At 40.4% G+C, this 22,782-nt stretch overlaps 2 protein-coding genes across 3 annotated transcripts in view; one reads left to right on the top strand and one right to left on the bottom strand.

Annotated features, from left to right (window-relative positions):
• The window catches only part of LOC138945831 (tripeptidyl-peptidase 2-like), a 130,976-nt gene extending 126,855 nt beyond the window's left edge, over positions 1-4,121 (bottom strand). Inside the window, exon 1 of the mRNA XM_070317343.1 lies at positions 3,954-4,121. Within this exon, the coding sequence (XP_070173444.1) occupies positions 3,954-4,115 (162 nt within the window). The 5' untranslated portion in view covers positions 4,116-4,121. The remainder of the gene's footprint in view (positions 1-3,953) is intronic.
• A 325-nt stretch (positions 4,122-4,446) lies between these two features.
• On the top strand, positions 4,447-22,162 carry LOC138945830 (uncharacterized). 2 transcript variants are annotated; one of them, XM_070317340.1, is made up of 6 exons: positions 4,447-4,647; positions 11,719-11,900; positions 15,535-15,780; positions 17,406-17,533; positions 18,184-18,253; positions 21,619-22,162. In XM_070317340.1, the coding sequence occupies exons 1-6, from the start codon at positions 4,539-4,541 to the stop codon at positions 21,769-21,771; spliced, it is 888 nt and encodes a 295-aa protein (XP_070173441.1). In that variant the 5' UTR covers positions 4,447-4,538; the 3' UTR covers positions 21,772-22,162. The 2 variants fall into 2 exon arrangements, with proteins under 2 accessions (XP_070173441.1, XP_070173442.1); XM_070317341.1 differs by lacking the exon at positions 21,619-22,162 and adding an exon at positions 21,259-21,321.
• The last annotated feature ends 620 nt before the right edge of the window (positions 22,163-22,782 follow it).

The following is a 22,782-nucleotide window of genomic DNA, read 5'->3' as shown; positions in this document are numbered from 1 at the left end:
GGGTGTCAGGTTCCTTCTGGTCCATGAATTCAGAAGTTTTTGAATTTCCTTTAACTTATTTCTATAGTTAAGAAAAACAACCTCGGATACATTCACCGAAAAAATAACGCCAAGTGCTCTAAAATTATCCGGGTTCCAGGTAAAATTCATATCAGGCAAAAATCTTCTTTTGCAAAACTTTAAAGGTCCTAACCAAACTACAATTGTTTTATCATAGTTCATTCTCAGACCTGACAGTGATGCAAAATGTTGTAACACTTTTATACTTTCGCAAAAAGATTGCTCTGTACCATCAAGAAACAGACTGGTATCATCGGCGAATTGTGACAATAAAATATTTTCGCCAAGAATATTCATACCACCAATCTTTTTGTTCTGGCGTACCATAAGAGACAATATTTCAGCACAAATCAAAAATAAATAAGGTGACAGCGGATCCCCTTGCCGGGTGCCTCGACCTACATTAAACCATGCTGAATACCGACCATTAACTGAAACACAGGACTTAATTTTGCAATAAAAAGTAAAAATCCATCGTTTCATGTCATTTCCAAAGTTAAACTTGCTCAAAGATTTTTCAATAAATGACCAGGCAACACTGTCGAAAGCCTTTTCAAAGTCGACCATCAAAAGTAGGCCAGGTATATTATGTTTATTTGAGTAGAACAGGGTATCATATATTAATCTGACATTTTCACCAATATATCTTCCTTTCAAGAAGCCTTTTTGATCATCATGAATCAAGTTTGGCAAAACACGTTTAAACCGTTCTGCAATGCACGTTGATGCAATCTTATAGACCGTATTTAACAGAGTAATTGGTCTCCAATTTTTCAAAAGTGTTTTATTTTTTCCTTCCTTTGGAATACATACTATAACGCCCTGTCTCTGAGTCACTGACATTTCTCCTTTCTCAAATCCACAATTTATAGACCGTAACATAAACTTTCCTAAGTCAGAATAGAAAACCTTGAAGAATTCCGCAGTGTACCCATCTGATCCTGGGCTTTTGTCGTTGTTTAGTTTTTTCACAGCTTTGAGTAGCTCACATTGAGTAAGTCTACCTTCTAATTGTTTACTCTCAGCATCTGTTAGTACAGGATGAGCCAGGTTTTCATCAATCTCTTGATTTACCAGTTCGGCTTCTCTTGAAGTATATAACTCCTCATAAAAAGTCTCTGCTTCCTTAACAATTAAAGCATTATCATGAATAACTTCACCATCATCTTTCTGCAAAAAACACATGGACTTCTGGACAAACTGTCTTTTCTCCAAATTACAAAAATATTTTGTATTTTTTTCCCCTTCTCCAATCCACTTCGCACGGGATCTAATTATCATACCATCCACTTTTTTCTGCCTTATTTGACTTAACTCCTGTCGTGTTTGCTCTAAAAGTTGAATATTATACTCTGTCAAGTTACTTTCCAAAGTGTATATCTGAGAAAGAAGATCTTTTTCTTTTCTGTTACTTTCCTTTTTTTTATATGAGGAATATGAAATGCATCTACCTCTTATTTCCATCAATAACATCTCAAAAAACAACTGATCATCAATCAATAGCTGTAAATCATCATCGTCAATCAAGTCAATATTGTCCACATTATAAACAGGTAAAGCATATTGTATCTTTACATCAACAATAACCTTCTTCACTATATTTACAAATTCCATGTCTGTCAACAGTGAATTATTAAACTTCCAAAAGGGTCTATCACGTTTAACAACATCAGTTCTAAAACTTACACCAACAATTGAGTGATCAGAATAGTAACCTGGTGTAATATCCGCTTTCACAATCTCAAAACCTAACTGCTCTGACACAAGGAAGTAATCAAGTCTGCTTCGCTGTGAACTATGAAACCGCCTCCATGTATACTGTCTCACATTAGCATGTAAGGCTCTATATATGTCAATGAGATCATACTGCTCCATAAAATCAACAACTTTTCTCCTACTATTGACTTTATAAGATTTGGCCGGGTAGTTTGTATCAACATTGGGGTTTATAACAACATTCCAATCACCTCCGATAATAATTAACTCATTATCCATCTGCACAATTCTCTCAAACAGTTTATCCAAAAAAACAGGACAATCAGCATTACTTGGGCCATAAACATTTGCAAGGGTCAGACGTTTTTTCAAAATCTCAATATCAATCAAAATATACCTTCCATCATCATCTTTGACAATATTATGAATCTTATAATCAAAATTATTTTTGAACAATACAGCAAGTCTGAATAGCAGGTAATCACCAGCCTCACCACTATAAGGACCAGATAATTCTGGTTGTTACTGAATGCACGTGGCCCCAAAACAAAGCAGCTCAGATAATCCACCAGTAAGTGAGTAACTGCCGCTTACCCAACCTGTAATCCATGTCAGAGTTTGGTGGGTTATAGAACTGTAAAAATACTAAGCATGCATTCCTCAAAAGTGGCGTATGCATGGCTGCCTAAATGACGGGGTAACATGTAGGGGGGAGTTTCAGCCCATGAACGAAGATGATTTTTACATTTAGTCAAGTTTTTAACGTAGAGGGGGATTCGAGACGAGGGTCGTGGTGTATGTGCGTGCGTGCGTGTGTGTGTGTCTGTGTGTGTGTGTGTAGAGCGATTCAGACTAAACTACTGGACCGATCTTTATGAAATTTGACATGAGAGTTCCTGGGTATGAAATCCCCAGACGTTTTTTTTCATTTTTTTGATAAATGTCTTTTATGACGTCATATCCGGCTTTTCGTGAAAGTTGAGGCGGCACTGTCACGCTCTCATTTTTCAACCAAATTTGTTGAAAGTTTGGTCAAGTAATCTTCGACGAAGCCCGGACTTCGGTATTGCATTTCAGCTTGGTGGCTTAAAAATTAATTAATGACTTTGGTCATTAAAAATCTGAAAATTGTAAAAAAAATATTTTTTTTATAAAACGATCCAAATTTACGTTCATCTTAATCTCCATCATTTTCTGATTCCAAAAACATATAAATATGTTATATTTGGATTAAAAACAAGCTCTGAAAATTAAAAATATAAAAATTATGATCAAAATTAATTTTTGAAATCAATTTAAAAACACTTTTATCTTATTCCATGTCGGTTCCTGATTCCAAAAACATATAGATATGATATGTTTGGATTGAAAACACGCTCAGAAAGTTAAAACAAAGAGAGGTACAGAAAAGCATGCTATCCTTCTCAGCGCAACTACTACCCCGCTCTTCTTGTCAATGTCACTGCCTGTGCATCGAGAGGTGGACTGACGATGCTACGAGTATACGCTCTTGCTGTAAAAATGCAGTGAGTTCAGTTTCATTCTGTTAGTTCGACAGCTTGACTAAATGTTGTAATTTCGCCTTACGCGACTTGTTTATTTCTTGGTCTGATCGATATTTTGCCTTTTAAATCTAATGATCATGTAGTGTGATCTGACCAGAGACAAGATTTGTTAATGTTATGTCAACACACCGTCAAACACAATGGCACAGGCCTGAATTATGCACAGACCTATAGCTATGTTTGTTTCAAAAGATCTGCTAGTTTTAAGACGGCATCATGCAGTGGTACAGATGTTTCAAACTTTTTTTCTTCTCGAGGCAGCCACAACTGAAGCCAACGTGACACACAAGATAACTGTATTTCGACAGATGAGAGAGAAGCAGTGTCGTCAGTTGCCTTTGATAGCAAGTGGGGAACAAATGAGCGATCAGAGCATTTCAGGTTGCTTTAGCCTTCTTTTGTTTTCCTACGTCTATAATCGTGCTATACAGTGAGTAGTTTTCTGGGTGAACAAATCAACACCACCCTACCGAGAATAAAACCGTCAAAACTGAGTCAAGTAGCCTAGTAGGCTGCGTCTTGTTAGATTGCAGCGAGTGTCCCTCAGTTGTAGCAGACGCTAAAAACACAGTGACTTGGCAAACTGGGCCCTGTCAACAATCAGTGTCTCACCTGCAATCCTGGGGCTCCTGGGTCCACACCTGTGTCTAGAATTGCTATGATCACTCCTCTTCCATCATATTCAGGATATTTAGCCAAGAAACCCGTCGCCCCAGTTTCTCTTTTGGGTAAAATACCTTCTACCGGGAAAGCTTCGTCTACTAGATGCGCCATGTTGGTGCTTGAGTCTCTCGCTGAGTCTCGTGACGGCCGATATCACATCTTCTTCAAAAACGTGGCACATACAGAAGACTTTGCCATGAATGATTCATGCATCTTTCAAGACATCTTTTAAGTAATTGAGTGTCGAGTATTTTTTAAATTAACCCGAATAAAATTCAATATAAAAACAAATTTCATCGGTATTTTAGATTTCTATATTGACGAAATAACTTAAATAGAAAAAGCCATGTCCAAGCGGCAGCTCCCATTATTATTGGCGGCAACTTCCATGTGCGACATGCGCATTGTGGCCACTAGGCAACCTGTAAACTTCCGACACGAGCGGGGCCCGCGATAGCTCAGTGTGAAGGCAGTTTGCGTGACAAGGGTGACACTTGAGGGTTGTTGAACTACGTTGGAGTGGGGTGTGACAAAATGTCGACCAGAGTGATCAAACGGACACGCGATCCGTTAGAAACCCTCGAGCGCATGCTGCAAAAGACAACGCTCACTACGCAACGCCTGTCACATCGTTATATAATCGGTCAGTACAATCATGATACATCACAGCCTACACAGGCGCCGTGGGCACGAGTTTGGAGGCTGGTTGTGTGGGCCTCTCATTGTGTCAAGTAGTGGGGATCGGGAAGACTCTTGTCGCTGCCAGTGGGAATTAAATGATATAGAGATCTTTGTGTAGTCTACTCACACAAATTAACTGGTCAGGCAAAGGAACCTTTTTTCCATGACCGTTAATTGTCTGTTGATCACTCAAACCCCTTTAATTTTCTTCCCCCTTTGTGTTATGCAACATATTTGTTTTTCGCAGTGCTTGGTGGTTCCTTTCATCATATTTCTCTCCCCCGGCCCCCTTCTCTCTCTCTCTCTCCCCCGGCCCCCTTCTCTCTCTCTCTCTCTCTCTCTCTCTCTCTCTCTCTCTCTAAATTCTCTTGCTAAAGCTTTTGACCTAATTGACCATAAACTCCTTATCAAAAAGCTTGAGATTTATGGAATTGCAACAGATTCCATAAACATTTTAACATCTTTCCTGTCAGACAGACAGCAAAGTACTTATCTGAAACAATCATACTCTTGTAAGCAAACAGTAAGATTTGGAGTACCACAAGGTTCTATTCTTGGTACATTACTATTTTCTATATATATAAACGACCTACCTCTATTTGTAAAATGCATGTGTGAACTATTTGCAGATGATACTACAATTCATTCTAGTCACCAAGATCTTAATAAACTAGCAAATATCCTCCAAGAAAACATTGAACGATTACTTGAATGGTCAGAACTAAACCATATGTCACTGAATCCAAATAAAACTAAATGCATGCTACTTACCACGAGGCAAAAAAGACAAAATCTAACATCTAAATTTCCGACATTGCTAATACGAAATCAAGATGTTACCGAAGTTGATAGCCATAAAGTCTTGGGAATAACTATTGACAATAACCTGTCTTGGTCAAAACATGTAGATACACTTTGTAAAAACACATCCAAAAAAATATTTCAGTTATCAAAAATCAAACACTTTCTAGACCTTCGCACAAGAAAACTGTTTTTTCAGGCACATATTCAGTCAGCTATTGACTATGCGTCCACAGTGTGGGACTCTGCAAGTGCAAATACTTTGAAACACTTGGGCAGTTTACATAGAAGAGCTGTTAAATTAATTATTTTAAAAAATACATCTCTTTCCATGACTGATTATAAACGATTGCAAATTCTTCCAATCAAAGATAGATTTGCATATATAACAAAGGTGTGATGATGCATAGAATTATGTCAGGGAATGCCCCTACACTCATTGCCTCAAATTTCAAAATAAATCATTATAGAAAATGTAACAAATTAATTACACCAACTCCAAGAATTGACCTGTACAAGTCGAGTCTATCATATTCTGGAGCAATTATGTGGAACGCCATTCCAAATATAATTAAATTACGAATTCATGAAACATCATTCAAGGAACATTACATGCTGTTTCTTTTACAAAACTTATAAAAACTATTATCAAGCAGCTGGCAAAATATAACTGTACTCTCTGATTATATTGAAAAACATGATTATATATAATTCATGAAAGATTTTTTTTTAAATTTATTTATTTATTTATTTTTTTTATACAAACACATATTTCCCTGTTATATATAATTTTCAAGCATTGCTAAAGAATCCTAATGCATCTTAAAATGTCTTATTGGTTGCTTGACATGTTAATTATGGTAAATACTGTATGTCATTTGTACTATTGTTAAACTTATCTTTTATTTCTTCTTGTTTGTTACCCCTCAATGGGCGAGGGCCGGATGAAAAGAAGCATGTATACATTGCTTATTCTGTCACCCTCGTAAAATAAATTTCAATTCAATTCAATTCAAATTCTCTCTCTCTCTCTCTCTCTCTCTCTCTCTCTCTCTCTCTCTCTCTCTCTCTCTCTCTCTCTCTCTCTCTCTCTCTCTCTCTCTCTCTCTCTCTCTCTCTCTCTCTCTCTCTCTAAGTTATCACTGAATGTGTACCTCAAACTCTATGTGCCAAATTTACCATGAGGAATTCACGCCAATTTATGAGATTGAACACTCCTATTCCTCGGATTGACTTGTTTAAGTCCAGTTTAGTTTATTCAGGTAGCAGTATCTGGAACTTTCTTCCGACATTCCTGCGTCAAACTACCAGCACTGATAGTTTTAAGAGCAGATATTTGTCTTATTTAATGAAGTCAAAATGAATTATATTTGTTTTAAATGGTATTCATTTTTGACTCACATGCGAAGCAAAAGTGAGTCTATGTACTCACCCGAGTCGTCCGTCCGTCCGTCCGTCCGTCCGGACGTCCGTCCGTCCGTCCGGAAAACTTTAACGTTGGATATTTCTTGGACACTATTCAGTCTATCAGTACCAAATTTGGCAAGATGGTGTATGATGACAAGGCCCCAAAAACATACATAGCATCTTGACCTTGCTTCAAGGTCAAGGTCGCAGGGGCCATAAATGTTGCCTAAAAAACAGCTATTTTTCACATTTTTCCCATTTTCTCTGAAGTTTTTGAGATTGAATACCTCACCTATATATGATATATAGGGCAAAGTAAGCCCCATCTTTTGATACCAGTTTGGTTTACCTTGCTTCAAGGTCAAGGTCACAGGAGCTCTTCAAAGTTGGATTGTATACATATTTTGAAGTGACCTTGACCCTGAACTATGGAAGATAACTGTTTCAAACTTAACAAGAGGCGAAGCCATCAAGGCTCACATAAGAAATCGACAAACAGTAACACAAACTCAATCACTCCGTCACACATACACACACACACACACACACACACACACACACACACACACACACACACACAGAGAAAGAGCATAGGTGAAACTGTGCAAGAAAGCGAGACACTAGATCTAGATCTGTCTGTCTGCATGTACACTAGTCTCGGCCCGCTCAAAATAATAATGACCGAGACTTTCAGTACTTCCTTCGCGTGACGTCTAACCCTCTTACGTCATAATGTGACGTCAATGTAATGTGACGTCTTCAAATGTTAGAGTTTCTACCACAGACATACACACGCACGCACGCACGCACATACGCACATACGCACATACGCACGCACGCACAGACAGACAAAGTTACGATCGCATAGGCTACACTTACGTGAGCCAAAAATTATGTGGGGCACATGTTATGCTTTCATCATGAGACACATTTGGTCACATATGATCAAGGTCAAGGTCACTTTGACCCTTATGAAATGTGACCAAAATAAGGTAGTGAACCACTATGTCTTGAATTAACAGCTTTGTGTTGCATGACCTTGGATGACCTTGACCTTGGGTCAAGGTCACATGTAGTTTGGTAGGAAAAATGTGTAAAGCATGTGAGTCGTATGGGCTTTGCCCTTCTTGTTTATATTTAGTCAAGTTTTGACTAAATATTTTAACATCGAGGGGGAATCGAAACGAGGGTCGTGGTGTATGTGCGTGTGTGCGTGCGTGTGTGCGTGTGTGTGTGTGTGTAGAGCGATTCAGACTAAACTACTGGACCGATCTTTATGAAATTTGACATGAGAGTTCCTGGGTATGAAATCCCCGAACGTTTTTTTCATTTTTTTGATAAATGTCTTTGATGACGTCATATCCGGCTTTTCGTGAAAGTTGAGGCGGCACGGTCACGCCCTCATTTTTCAACCAAATTGGTTGAAATTTTGGTCAAGTAATCTTCGACGAAGCCCGGACTTCGGTATTGCATTTCAGCTTGGTGGCTTGAAAATTAATTAATGACTTTGGTCATTAAAAATCTGAAAATTGTAAAAAAAAATAAAAATTTATAAAACGATCCAAATTTACGTTTATCTTATTCTCCATCATTTGCTGATTCCAAAAACATATAAATATGTTATATTCGGATTAAAAACAAGCTCTGAAAATTAAATATATAAAAATTATTATCAAAATTTTTTTTTCGAAATCAATTTAAAAACACTTTCATCTTATTCCTTGTCGGTTCCTGATTCCAAAAATATATAGATATGATATGTTTGGATTAAAAACACGCTCAGAAAGTTAAAATGAAGAGAGGTAGAGGGGGGAATCGAGACGAGGGTCGTGGTGTATGTGCGTGTGTGTGTGTGTGTGTGTGTGTGTGTCCGTCTGTGTGTGTGTGTAGAGCGATTCAGACTAAACTACTGGACCGATCTTTATGAAATTTGACATGAGAGTTCCTGGGTATGAAATCCCCATACGTTTTTTTCATTTTTTTGATAAATGTCTTTGATGACGTCATATCCGACTTTTTGTGAAAGTTGAGGCGGCACTGTCACGCTCTCATTTTTCAACCAAATTGGTTGAAATTTTGGTCAAGTAATCTTCGACGAAGCCCGAACTTCGGTATTGCATTTCAGCTTGGTGGCTTAAAATTTAATTAATGACTTTGGTCATTAAAAATCTGAAAATTGTAAAAAAAAATATTTTTTGTTATAAAACGATCCAAATTTACATTCATCTTATTCTCCATCATTTGCTGATTCCAAAAACATATAAATATGTTATATTTGGATTACAAACAAGCTCTGAAAATTAAATATATAAAAATTATTATCAAAATTAAATTTTCGAAATCAATTTAAAAACACTTTCATCTTATTCCTTGTCGGTTCCTGATTCCAAAAACATATAGATATGATATGTTTGGATTAAAAACACGCTCAGAAAGTTAAAACGAAGAGAGGTACAGAAGAGCGTGCTATCGATCCTTCTCAGCGCAATTAACTACTCCCCCGATCTTCTTGTCAATTTCACTGCCTTTGCCATGAGCGGTGGACTGACGATGCTACAAGTATACGGTCTTGCTGCGTTGCATTGCGTTCAGTTTCATTCTGTGAGTTCGACAGCTACTTGACTAAATGTTGTATTTTCGCCTTACGCGACTTGTTGATTGTTCATGTTTGCTTGTTTATTCCATCTTGTTTTCTGTCTTTTTTTTTTCTTTTTTTTTTGGGGGGGGGGGGTACATCCTTGACAACATGTTGAGGACAACCATAGATTTGTTTAGCAGACTTACTGCTATTCATAAAGCTCTCTGTGAGAAACTGCAGTGGGAGCTCTGCCCTGTCTTGAAATGCTATAGCTGCTGATTACAGTGTTTATGATCCTCACAACAACCATACTCACACAATATACTGGTCTGATTCACAACAACCATACTCACACAATATACTGGTCTGATTCACAACAACCATACTCACACAATATACTGGTGTGATTCACAACAACCATATTCACACAATATACTGGTCTGATTCACAACAACCATACTCACACAATATACTAGCTGGTCTGATTCACAACAACCATACTCACACAATATACTGGTCTGATTCACAACAACCATACTCACAATATACTGGTGTGATTCATAACAACCATACTCACACAATATTATACTATGTAGTCTGATTCATAACAACCATACTCACACAATATACTGGTGTGATTCACAACAACCATACTCACACAATATACTGGTGTGATTCACAACAACCATACTCACACAATATACTGGTGTGATTAACAACAACCATACTCACACAATATACTGGTCTGATTCATAACAACCGTACTCACACAATATACTGGTCTGATTCACAACAACCATACTCACACAATATACTGGTGTGATTCACAACAACCATACTCACACAATATACTGGTCTGATTCACAACAACCATACTCACACAATATACTGGTCTGATTCACAACAACCATACTCACACAATATACTGGTGTGATTCACAACAACCATACTCACAATATACTGGTAGCTGATTCATAACAACCATACTCACACAATATACTATAGCTGGTAGCTGATTCACAACAACCATACTCACACAATATACTGGTCTGATTCACAACAACCATACTCACACAATATACTGCATGGTCTGATTCACAACAACCATACTCACACAATATACTGGTCTGATTCACAACAACCATACTCACACAATATACTGGTCTGATTCACAACAACCATACTCGCACAATATACTGGTCTGATTCACAACAACCATACTCACACAATATACTGGTCTGATTCACAACAACCATACTCACACAATATACTGGTGTGATTCACAACAACCATACTCACACAATAAACTGGTAGCTGATTCATAACAACCATACTCACACAATATACTGGTCTGATTCATATATATAACAACCATACTCACACAATATTCCACTGGTCTGATTCATAACAACCATACTCACACAATATATTGGTCTGATTCATAACAACCATACTCACACATTATACTGGTCTGATTCATAACAACCGTACTCACACTATATACTGGTCTGATTCATAGCAACCATACTCACACAATATATGCTGGTCTGATTCATAACAACCATACTCACACATAATACTGGTCTGATTCATAACAACCATACTCACACAATATACTGGTCTGATTCATAACAACCATACTCACACAATATGCTGGTCTGATTCATAACAACCATACCCACACATAATACTGGTCTGATTCATAACAACCATACTCACACAATATACTGGTCTGATTCATAACAAGCATATATTGTGCTCTAATTACCATACAGGTAATATTTAGTGTCAGGTACTGAGGTAAGAGATCACTAATTGCATGTCTTGTGCCAAGAATATCTGTAACACACACAATGTTGGAGGTGTCAACTATACAGATCCCTACAATGGTGTGTACGTGTGGTCTGAGCTCTTGAGACCAGTTGTAAGCAACAACAGAATTTTTTTGGTATGATTTGGGGGACCAGTTGTTATCATCGACAGTATCTTCTGAGGTGATTTATGGGACCAGTTAATTATTATCATTAACACTACATTTTGTGTTATGTGTAGATTTGGGGGACCAGTTGCTATTGCTTACAGCATTTTGTGCGTACAGATTTGGGGGACCAGTTGTTTTCACTGACAGTATTTTATTGTGGTGTGTAGATTTTGGGGACCAGTTATTATACCTGACAGTATTTTATTGTGGTGTGTAGATTTTGGGGACCAGTTATTATACCTGACAGTATTTTGCGGTATGTGCAGATTTTGGGGACCAGTTATTATCCCTGACGCAGTCTGACGACCGGGAGGATCGGCAGAAGGCCATTGACGATGCAGTGACGGCCGCTGAGGCACGGGCAACACGTGAGTTACGTGCGGCGCTCAAGAGACTGCGTCAGGACAAGGATGAGGAGAGACAACGGGCCCTCGACAAACAGAAATGGGTGAGGAGACAGTCTGTCACTGACAAAGAGATAGACACGGACATACAGACACACACTGACAGAGAGATAGACACGGACATACAGACACACACTGACAGAGAGATAGACACAGACATACAGACACACACTGACAGAGAGATAGACAGGGACATACAGACACACACTGACAGAGAGATAGACACGGACATACAGACACACACAGACAGAGAGATAGACACGGACATACAGACACACACTGACAGAGAGATAGACACAGACATACAGACACACACAGACAGAGAGATAGACAGGGACATACAGACACACACTGACAGAGAGATAGACAGGGACATACAGACACACACTGACAGAGAGATAGACACGGACATACAGACACACACTGACAGAGAGATAGACACAGACATACAGACACACACTGACAGAGAGATAGACACGGACATACAGACACACACTGACAGAGAGATAGACACAGACATACAGACACACACTGACAGAGAGATAGACACAGACATACAGACACACACTGACAGAGAGATAGACACGGACATACAGACACACACTGACAGAGAGATAGACACAGACATACAGACACACACTGACAGAGAGATAGACACAGACATACAGACACACACTGACAGAGAGATAGACACGGACATACAGACACACACTGACAGAGAGATAGACACGGACATACAGACACACACTGACATACACAAACAGACAGAGTCTAACAGAAAGACAGATCAACACCAACAGACAGGCAGTCACTAATAGGCAGACAGCGAGACCCTCACAGTTACTGACAGACAAACACTGACAAGCAGACACTAATAGACGGACAGCGAGACCCTCACAGTTACTGACAGACAAACACTGACAAGCAGACACTAATAGACGGACAGATAGACCCTCACAGTTACTGACAGACAAACACTGACTAGCAGACACTAATAGACGGACAGCGAGACCCTCACAGTTACTGACAGACAAACACTGACTAGCAGACACTAATAGACGGACAGCGAGACCCTCACAGTTACTGACAGACAAACACTGACAAGCAGACACTAATAGACGGACAGCGAGACCCTCACAGTTACTGACAGACAAACACTGACTAGCAGACACTAATAGACGGACAGCGAGACCCTCACAGTTACTGACAGACAAACACTGACAAGCAGACACTAATAGACGGACAGCGAGACCCTCACAGTTACTGACAGACAAACACTGACTAGCAGACACTAATAGACGGACAGCGAGACCCTCACAGTTACTGACAGACAAACACTGACTAGCAGACACTAATAGACGGACAGCGAGACCCTCACAGTTACTGACAGACAAACACTGACTAGCAGACACTAATAGACGGACAGCGAGACCCTCACAGTTACTGACAGACAAACACTGACTAGCAGACACTAATAGACGGACAGCGAGACCCTCACAGTTACTGACAGACAAACACTGACTAGCAGACACTAATAGACGGACAGCGAGACCCTCACAGTTACTGACAGACAAACACTGACTAGCAGACACTAATAGACGGACAGCGAGACCCTCACAGTTACTGACAGACAAACACTGACTAGCAGACACTAATAGACGGACAGCGAGACCCTCACAGTTACTGACAGACAAACACTGACTAGCAGACACTAATAGACGGACAGCGAGACCCTCACAGTTACTGACAGACAAACACTGACAAGCCGACACTAATAGACGGACAGCGAGACCCTCACAGTTACTGACAGACAAACACTGACTAGCAGACACTAATAGGCAGACAGCGAGACCCTCACAGTTACTGACAGACAAACACTGACAAGCAGACACTAATAGACGGACAGCGAGACCCTCACAGTTACTGACAGACAAACACTGACAAGCAGACACTAATAGACGGACAGCGAGACCCTCACAGTAACTGACAGACAAACACTGACAAGCAGACACTAATAGACGGACAGCGAGACCCTCACAGTTACTGACAGACAAACACTGACAAGCAGACACTAATAGACGGACAGCGAGACCCTCACAGTTACTGACAGACAAACACTGACTAGCAGACACTAATAGACGGACAGCGAGACCCTCACAGTTACTGACAGACAAACACTGACAAGCAGACACTAATAGACGGACAGCGAGACCCTCACAGTTACTGACAGACAAACACTGACAAGCAGACACTAATAGACGGACAGCGAGACCCTCACAGTTACTGACAGACAAACACTGACAAGCCGACACTAATAGACGGACAGCGAGACCCTCACAGTTACTGACAGACAAACACTGACTAGCAGACACTAATAGGCAGACAGCGAGACCCTCACAGTTACTGACAGACAAACACTGACTAGCAGACACTAATAGACGGACAGTGAGACCCTCACAGTTACTGACAGACAAACACTGACTAGCAGACACTAATAGACGGACAGCGAGACCCTCACAGTTACTGACAGACAAACACTGACTAGCAGACACTAATAGACGGACAGCGAGACCCTCACAGTTACTGACAGACAAACACTGACTAGCAGACACTAATAGGCAGACAGCGAGACCCTCACAGTTACTGACAGACAAACACTGACAAGCAGACACTAATAGACGGACAGCGAGACCCTCACAGTTACTGACAGACAAACACTGACTAGCAGACACTAATAGACGGACAGCGAGACCCTCACAGTTACTGACAGACAAACACTGACTAGCAGACACTAATAGACGGACAGCGAGACCCTCACAGTTACTGACAGACAAACACTGACAAGCAGACACTAATAGACGGACAGTGAGACCCTCACAGTTACTGACAGACAAACACTGACAAGCAGACACTAATAGACGGACAGCGAGACCCTCACAGTTACTGACAGACAAACACTGACAAGCAGACACTAATAGACGGACAGCGAGACCCTCACAGTTACTGACAGACAAACACTGACTAGCAGACACTAATAGACGGACAGCGAGACCCTCACAGTTACTGACAGACAAACACTGACTAGCAGACACTAATAGACGGACAGCGAGACCCTCACAGTTACTGACAGACAAACACTGACTAGCAGACACTAATAGACGGACAGCGAGACCCTCACAGTTACTGACAGACAAACACTGACTAGCAGACACTAATAGACGGACAGCGAGACCCTCACAGTTACTGACAGACAAACACTGACTAGCAGACACTAATAGACGGACAGCGAGACCCTCACAGTTACTGACAAACACTGACTAGCAGACACTAATAGACGGACAGCGAGACCCTCACAGTTACTGACAGACAAACACTGACAAGCAGACACTAATAGACAGACATACACTGAAAAACTGTTGGACACTGACAGACAGATAGACTACAACAGACAGCTAGCTAAACAGACACAGACACAGAGGCAGACAGACAGACATAATTATAGACACTGACAGAATGTCGGGTAGATATGCTGGGAGTATCTGCTATGGCTTTTTTCTGTGCAGTATCTGGACAAACTGTCTCATCAAAGTCACTAAAGACGTTTTAAAGAGATCATGTAATTTTTCCGTGTAGTACTTTGAGCGGCTTGTTTTAAAGAGATCATGTTGTTCCGTGCAGTACTTTGAGCGGCTGGCGGGGCGAGTGTCGGAGCAGCGTGACCGGGCGGAGGAGGAGCGCATGAAGGAGCTGACCAAGAAGCTGCACAAGGAGAAGGAGGAGGCCCTGGTGGCTCAGTGGGAGGAGTGTCAGAGGCTGCAGGCACAGGCGGTGGACGTGGCGTGCATGCAGCTTAGGGAACAGCTGCGCAACGACTTTGCTGTGGAGAGAGAACAGGCAGTGGCCCAGGCGCTCAAAGCTGCTAGGGTGATTATCTTAGTAAACTTAGCACACATGTCACCGCAAGGGTATCATTTTCTTAGTTCACTTTTAGCACACATGTCATTGCAACAAGAGTAATTATCTTAGTTCAGTTTTAGCACACATGTCACTGCAAGGGTAATTATCTTAGTTCACTTAGCACACATGACACTGCAAGAGTAATTATCTTAGTTCACTTAGCGCACATGACACTGCAAGAGTAATTATCTTAGTTCACTTAGCACACATGACACTGCAAGGGTAATTATCTTAGTTCACTTAGAACACATGACACTGCAAGGGTAATTATCTTAGTTGACTTAGCACACATGTCACTGCAAGGGTAATTATCTTAGTTCATTTAGCACACATGTCATTGCAAGGGTAATTACCTTAGTTGACTTAGCACACATATCACTGCAAGGGTAATTATCTTAGTTCACTTAGCACACATGTCATTGCTAGGGTAATTATCTTAGTTCACTTCGCACACGTGTCACTGCAAGGGTAATTATCTTAGTTCACTTAGCACACATGTCACTGCAAGGGTAATTATCTTAGTTGACTTAGCACACGTGTCACTGCAAGGGTAATTATCTTAGTTGACTTAGCACACATGTCACTGCAAGGGTAATTATCTTAGTTGACTTAGCACACATGTCACGGCAAGGGTAATTATCTTAGTTGACTTAGCACACATGTCACTGCAAGGGTAATTATCTTAGTTGACTTAGCACACGTGTCACTGCAAGGGAAATTATCTTAGTTCACTTTGCAAACATGCCACTTTTAACTGCCGTAAGAGTAATTCCCTTCAGTTCGGTTTTTGCAAACATGTCAGTGTCAGTAATTGTGCTTGGTTCAGGGTAGACACACACAGCACAAGATGTTGTCAGACACACTCCAGTAGCTATCAGTATACCTATAGTCTCCTGTCGACAATGGCTGTACATCAGTGAAACATGCGTTTCTCACCTATAGTCTCCTGTCGGAAATGTCAGTATACCCATAGTCTCCTGTCGGCAATGTCAGTATACCTATAGTCTCCTGTCGGCAATGTCAGTATACCTATAGTCTCCTGTCGGCAATGTCAGTACATGTATACCTATAGTCTCCTGTCGGCAATGTCAGTATACTATAGTCTCCTGTCGGCAATGTCAGAATACCTATAGTCTCCTGTCGGCAATGTCAGTATACCTATAGTCTCCTGTCGGCAATGTCAGTATACCTTTAGTCTCCTGTCAGCAATGTCTGTACAAAAGTCAAGCATGCGTTTCTATACCTATAGTCTCCTGTCAGCGATGTCTGTACAAAAGTCAAGCATGCGTTTCTATACCTATAGTCTCCGGTCAGCAATGTCTGAACAAAAGTCAAGCATGCGTTTCTATACCCCATAATAGTCTCCTGTCAGCGATGTCTGTACAAAAGTCAAGGATGCGTTTCTATACCTATAGTCTCCGGTCAGCAATGTCTGAACAAAAGTCAAGCATGCGTTTCTGTACCTATAGTCTCCTGTCAGCAATGTCTGTGCAACAGTCAAGCATGCGTTTCTATACCTATAGTCTCCTGTCGGCAATGTCAGTATACCTATAGTCTGTACAGTGAAGCATGCGTTTCTCACACGGCTGCAGGAAGGGTTCAAGCGACGGGAGCAGGATGTGATCGCCAGGACGCGGGCCGAGTGTCACGAGGAGGCCAGGAGGGAAGCAGAGAGGGTGGCCGCCCTGCACAAGGCCGAGATAGACTGTCTCCATCACAAGTGGGTATAGCTAACATAGACCGTCTCACCTCAATTACTAGTGAGCGTTTGTATGTGTCCGCACGTGCCTGTGGCGGTGTGTTTGTGCGTGTGTGCGTCGGTGCATGGGTGTGTGTGTGTGTGTGTGTGTGTGTGTGTGTCTTTGTGCATGTGTGCATGGGTGTGTTTGTGCGTGGGTGTGTTTGTGCGTGTGTGCGCGCGCGTGTGTGTGTGTGTGTGCGTGTGTGTGCGAAGGTGTCCGATCATTATATGTCGCTATGATCTGTGATTGTAGTTGATAACGATCGATTAATTTGAATTGTGTATTGTGTACGTGATTGTGTATCCATTTATTTAAAGTTTGTTTGTTTTTAAAAGTGTATTGTTGCTGATATTAAGATTATTATATTTAAGATTGATTGTAAGGTGCTTAGAACTATTGTAGGATTTGCGCCCTATAAGTACTCTTATTATTATCTTTAGTGTGTAGCCGGTTATGTCTCAGTGATGATAACTCTGTCTGTTGCTGTGCAGGTATAACATCCTGCAGTAATGATAACTCTGTCTGTTGCTGTACAGGTATGACATCCTGCAAGTGATGATAACTCTGTCTGTTGCTGTACAGGTATGACATCCTGCAAGTGATGATAACTCTGTCTGTTGCTGTACAGGTATGACATCCTGCAACAGAAATACGACAAAGAGCTAGCACACAAGAAAAGGGTGGAGGCTGACTTCAGGGTAACTATCTTTTAGCAATGCTGGCATATTGGCTTGATAGTGTTACACATGTTAATTCTGACAAACTAAGGGAAGAAATGAAAGTCGCTTGTTCATTTCAATGCTTGTTATTCTCTCAGCTAGGTGCCAGGAGAATGGTTCCGTATAACTCTCACGTACTCTATTATCAGTAGGTTGTATGCATTTAGAGCGCTTATGCCCCTTTACTTCTCAGATCTCAAAAAAGCACTCTGCCTTATTTGTTTAAGATTGAAGACATGTGGCATCATTTACCAGTAAATGTTTTAGATTGAAGACATGTGGCATCATTTACCAGTAAATGTTTTAGATTGAAGACATGTGGCATCATTTACCTGTAATTGTTTAAGATTGAAGACAATTAGTGGCATCATTTACCAGTAATTGTTTAAGATTGAAGACATGTGGCATCATTTACCAGTAATTGTTTAAGATTGAAGACATGTGGCATCATTTACCAGTAATTGTTTAAGATTGAAGACAAGTGGCATCATTTACCAGTAAATGTTTTAGATTGAAGACATGTGGCATCATTTACCAGTAATTATTTAAGATTGAAGACATGTGGCATCATTTACCAGTAATTGTTTAAGATTGAAGACAAGTGGAATCATTTACCAGTAATTGTTTAAGATTGAAGACATGTGGCATCATTTACCAGTTATTGTTTAAGATTGAAGACAATTAGTGGCATCATTTACCAGTAATTGTTTAAGATTGAAGACATGTGGCATCATTTACCAGTAATTGTTTAAGATTGAAGACAAGTGGCATCATTTACCAGTAATTGTTTAAGATTGAAGACAAGTGGCATCATTTACCAGTAATTGTTTAAGATTGAAGACAAGTGGCATCATTTACCACTAATTGTTTAAGATTGAAGACAAGTGGCATCATTTACCAGTAATTGTTTAAGATTGAAGACAAGTGGCATCATTTACCAGTAATTGTTTAGGATTGAAGACAAGTGGCATCATTTACCAGTAATTGTTTAGGATTGAAGACAAGTGGCATCATTTACCAGTAATTGTTTAAGATTGAAGACAAGTGGCATCATTTACCAGTAATTGTTTAAGATTGAAGACATGTGGCATCATTTACCAGTAATTGTTTAAGATTGAAGACATGTGGCATCATTTACCAGTAATTGTTTAAGATTGAAGACAAGTGGCATCATTTACCAGTAATTGTTTAAGATTGAAGACAAGTGGCATCATTTACCAGTAATTGTTTAAGATTGAAGACAAGTGGCATCATTTACCAGTAATTGTTTAAGATTGAAGACAAGTGGCATCATTTACCAGTAATTGTTTAAGATTGAAGACAAGTGGCATCATTTACCAGTAATTGTTTAAGATTGAAGACAAGTGGCATCATTTACCAGAAATTGTTTAAGATTGAAGACAAGTGGCATCATGTACCAGTAATTGTTTAAGATTGAAGACAAGTGGCATCATGTACCAGTAATTGTTTAAGATTGAAGACAAGTGGCATCATTTACCAGTAATTGTTTAAGATTGAAGACAAGTGGCATCATTACCAGTAATTGTTTAAGATTGAAGACAAGTGGCATCATTTACCACTAATTGTTTAAGATTGAAGACAAGTGGCATCATTTACCAGTAATTGTTTAAGATTGAAGACAAGTGGCATCATTTACCAGTAATTGTTTAAGATTGAAGACAAGTGGCATCATTTACCAGTAATTGTTTAAGATTGAAGACAAGTGGCATCATTTACCAGTAATTGTTTAAGATTGAAGACAAGTGGCATCATTTACCAGTAATTGTTTAAGATTGAAGACAAGTGGCATCATTTACCAGTAATTGTTTAAGATTGAAGACAAGTGGCATCATTTACCAGTAATTGTTTAAGATTGAAGACAAGTGGCATCATTTACCAGTAATTGTTTAAGATTGAAGACAAGTGGCATCATTTACCACTAATTGTTTAAGATTGAAGACAAGTGGCATCATTACCAGTAATTGTTTAAGATTGAAGACAAGTGGCATCATTTACCGGTAATTGTTTAAGATTGAAGACAAGTGGCATCATTACCAGTAATTGTTTAAGATTGAAGACAAGTGGCATCATTTACCAGTAATTGTTTAAGATTGAAGACAAGTGGCATCATGTACCAGTAATTGTTTAAGATTGAAGACAAGTGGCATTATGTACCAGTAATTGTTTAAGATTGAAGACAAGTGGCATCATTTACCAGTAATTGTTTAAGATTGAAGACAAGTGGCATCATTTACCAGTAATTGTTTAAGATTGAAGACAAGTGGCATCATTTACCAGTAATTGTTTAAGATTGAAGACAAGTGGCATCATTTACCAGTAATTGTTTAAGATTGAAGACAAGTGGCATCATTTACCAGTAATTGTTTAAGATTGAAGACATGTGGCATCATTTACCAGTAATTGTTTAAGATTGAAGACAAGTGGCATCATTTACCAGTAATGTGTGCTGCATCCCTTTTGGACTGATCCATATATTGATCATTTTAACCCTTACACTGGTGCAATTCTGTAACACATGTTACATAGCCACTGGTGAATTAACAATAACAGAGAGAAAAATAACAAAAAACGGTCATACAGGTTTTCAAAGCCATGGGAGGTAATCGGAACCGACCAAACAGACTGAGCCAGTAGCGCAACATATGTCGTGACAACCAGGTGACATGACAACCAGGTGACAGTATACGTACAGTAGCGCGACATATGTCGCGACAACCAGTCTAAGGGTTAATATGTTCAGGAAATTGACTCATTCTATTTTTTTCAAAATGGGTGCATATGACGATGCCACAGAAAACTGACTAATTCTATTTTTTCAAAATGGGCGCATTTGACAATGCCACAGGAAGTGGATTGATTGTATTTTTTCAAAATGGGCACTCTTGACGATGCCACAGCAAGTGGATTGGTTAGACCCCTAGCTATTCTAGGCTTTGCCTGGCATGTGTGTCTGTGTGTGGCAGGCCTTGCAAGACGACTACCGGCGCTTCATGGATTGGTTAGACCCCTAGCTATTCTAGGCTTTGCCTGACATGTGTGTCTGTGTGTGGCAGGCCTTGCAAGACGACTACCGGCGCTTCATGGATTGGTTAGACCCCTAGCTATTCTAGACTTTGCCTGACATGTGTGTCTGTGTGTGGCAGGCCTTGCAAGACGACTACCGGCGCTTCATGGATTGGTTAGACCCCTAGCTATTCTAGACTTTGCCTGACATGTGTGTCTGTGTGTGGCAGGCCTTGCAAGACGACTACCGGCGCTTCATGGATTGGTTAGACCCCTGGCTAATCTAGGCTTTGCCTGACATGTGTTTCTGTGTGTGGTAGGCCTTGCAAGACGACTACCGGCGCTTCATGGATTACACGGACGGCCAGTTCCACTCGGACTACCTGATGCGACTGCGCCACCTGGGGCAGCACCTGGCCGACAAGCGGGTCAGTGTCGTCACCTACGAGGACATCACCGAGCTGCCCACGTAACTCCACCCTCACTCTCGCTGTTATATTCCAAAGACACAGAATGTGCCTACAAGATGGTATACCGGTTAACGTTATATCTCACTTGCAATAGTTTCTACTTTCAGTGTATTAAGCTTTCAGATACTCCCTGAATGCATGCATCTGTTGTTGATTATCAGTTTGAATGAACCCCACAAACACTTTAGTGAGATTCTTGTGGATTGGAACATAACGCATCACAATGCATCTGTTGTTGATTGTCAGTTTGAATGAGCCCCACAAACACTTTAGTGAGATTCTTGTGGATTGGAACATAACGCATCACAATGCATCTGTTGTTGATTGTCAGTTTGAATGAGCCCCACAAACACTTTAGTGAGATTCTTGTGGATTGGAACATAACGCATCACAATGCATGATGTGTTGTGTGTAGGGGGGGGGGGGGTAAGGTTCATTTGCATAGGCCACAGCTAGAGCCTCTGATATTGTATTGCCTGTGAGTCAGGGGGGGTAATCCTCTCATACTCTGCAACTGCGATATTCACTGTTCACTGTTCACTGTTTGCAGACTCTCCTCGGTGTCCAAACACCCCCGTGTGTACACACAAGCACAAGACCAAGTGCGCACGAAAAAGATCCTGTAATCCATGTCAGAGTTCGGTGGGTTATAGAAACACGAAAATACCCAGCATGCTTCCTCCGAAAGCGGCGTATGGCTGCCTAAATGGCGGGGTAAAAACGGTCATACACGTAAAAGCCATGGGAGTTTCACCCCATGAACGAACAAACAAACAAACTGTTCACGCCTGAAATAATAGAGTACCAACAACCATTTGCCATGTTTTGATTAAATTTAGTCGATTTTGACTAAATTTTGTAACATAGACTGGGAATCGAGACAAGCGTAGTGGAATGTATGTGTGTGTGTGTGTGTGTGTGTGTGTGTGTGTGTGTGTGTGTGTGTGGACAGTAATTCCGGGAAAAGTACCGGATGGATATCTATGAAGCTTTGCATCAAAGTTCTCTCCTTTT

This window comes from Littorina saxatilis, linkage group LG13, assembly GCF_037325665.1.
Source record: "Littorina saxatilis isolate snail1 linkage group LG13, US_GU_Lsax_2.0, whole genome shotgun sequence".
NCBI classification, from domain to species: domain Eukaryota; kingdom Metazoa; phylum Mollusca; class Gastropoda; order Littorinimorpha; family Littorinidae; genus Littorina; species Littorina saxatilis.
The sequence above is the reverse complement of the archived record's forward strand: the minus strand, read 5'-3'. Positions and strand labels throughout refer to the sequence as shown.

Coding starts and splice junctions, on each gene's coding strand:
- LOC138945830 (XM_070317340.1), top strand. CDS start 4,539: ATGTCGACCAGAGTGATCAAACGGACACGCGATCCGTTAGAAACCCTC. Junction 15,781..17,405: donor AGGCGCTCAAAGCTGCTAGG/GTGATTATCTTA, acceptor ACACGGCTGCAG/GAAGGGTTCAAGCGACGGGA. Junction 17,534..18,183: donor ATAGACTGTCTCCATCACAA/GTGGGTATAGCT, acceptor GTTGCTGTACAG/GTATGACATCCTGCAACAGA.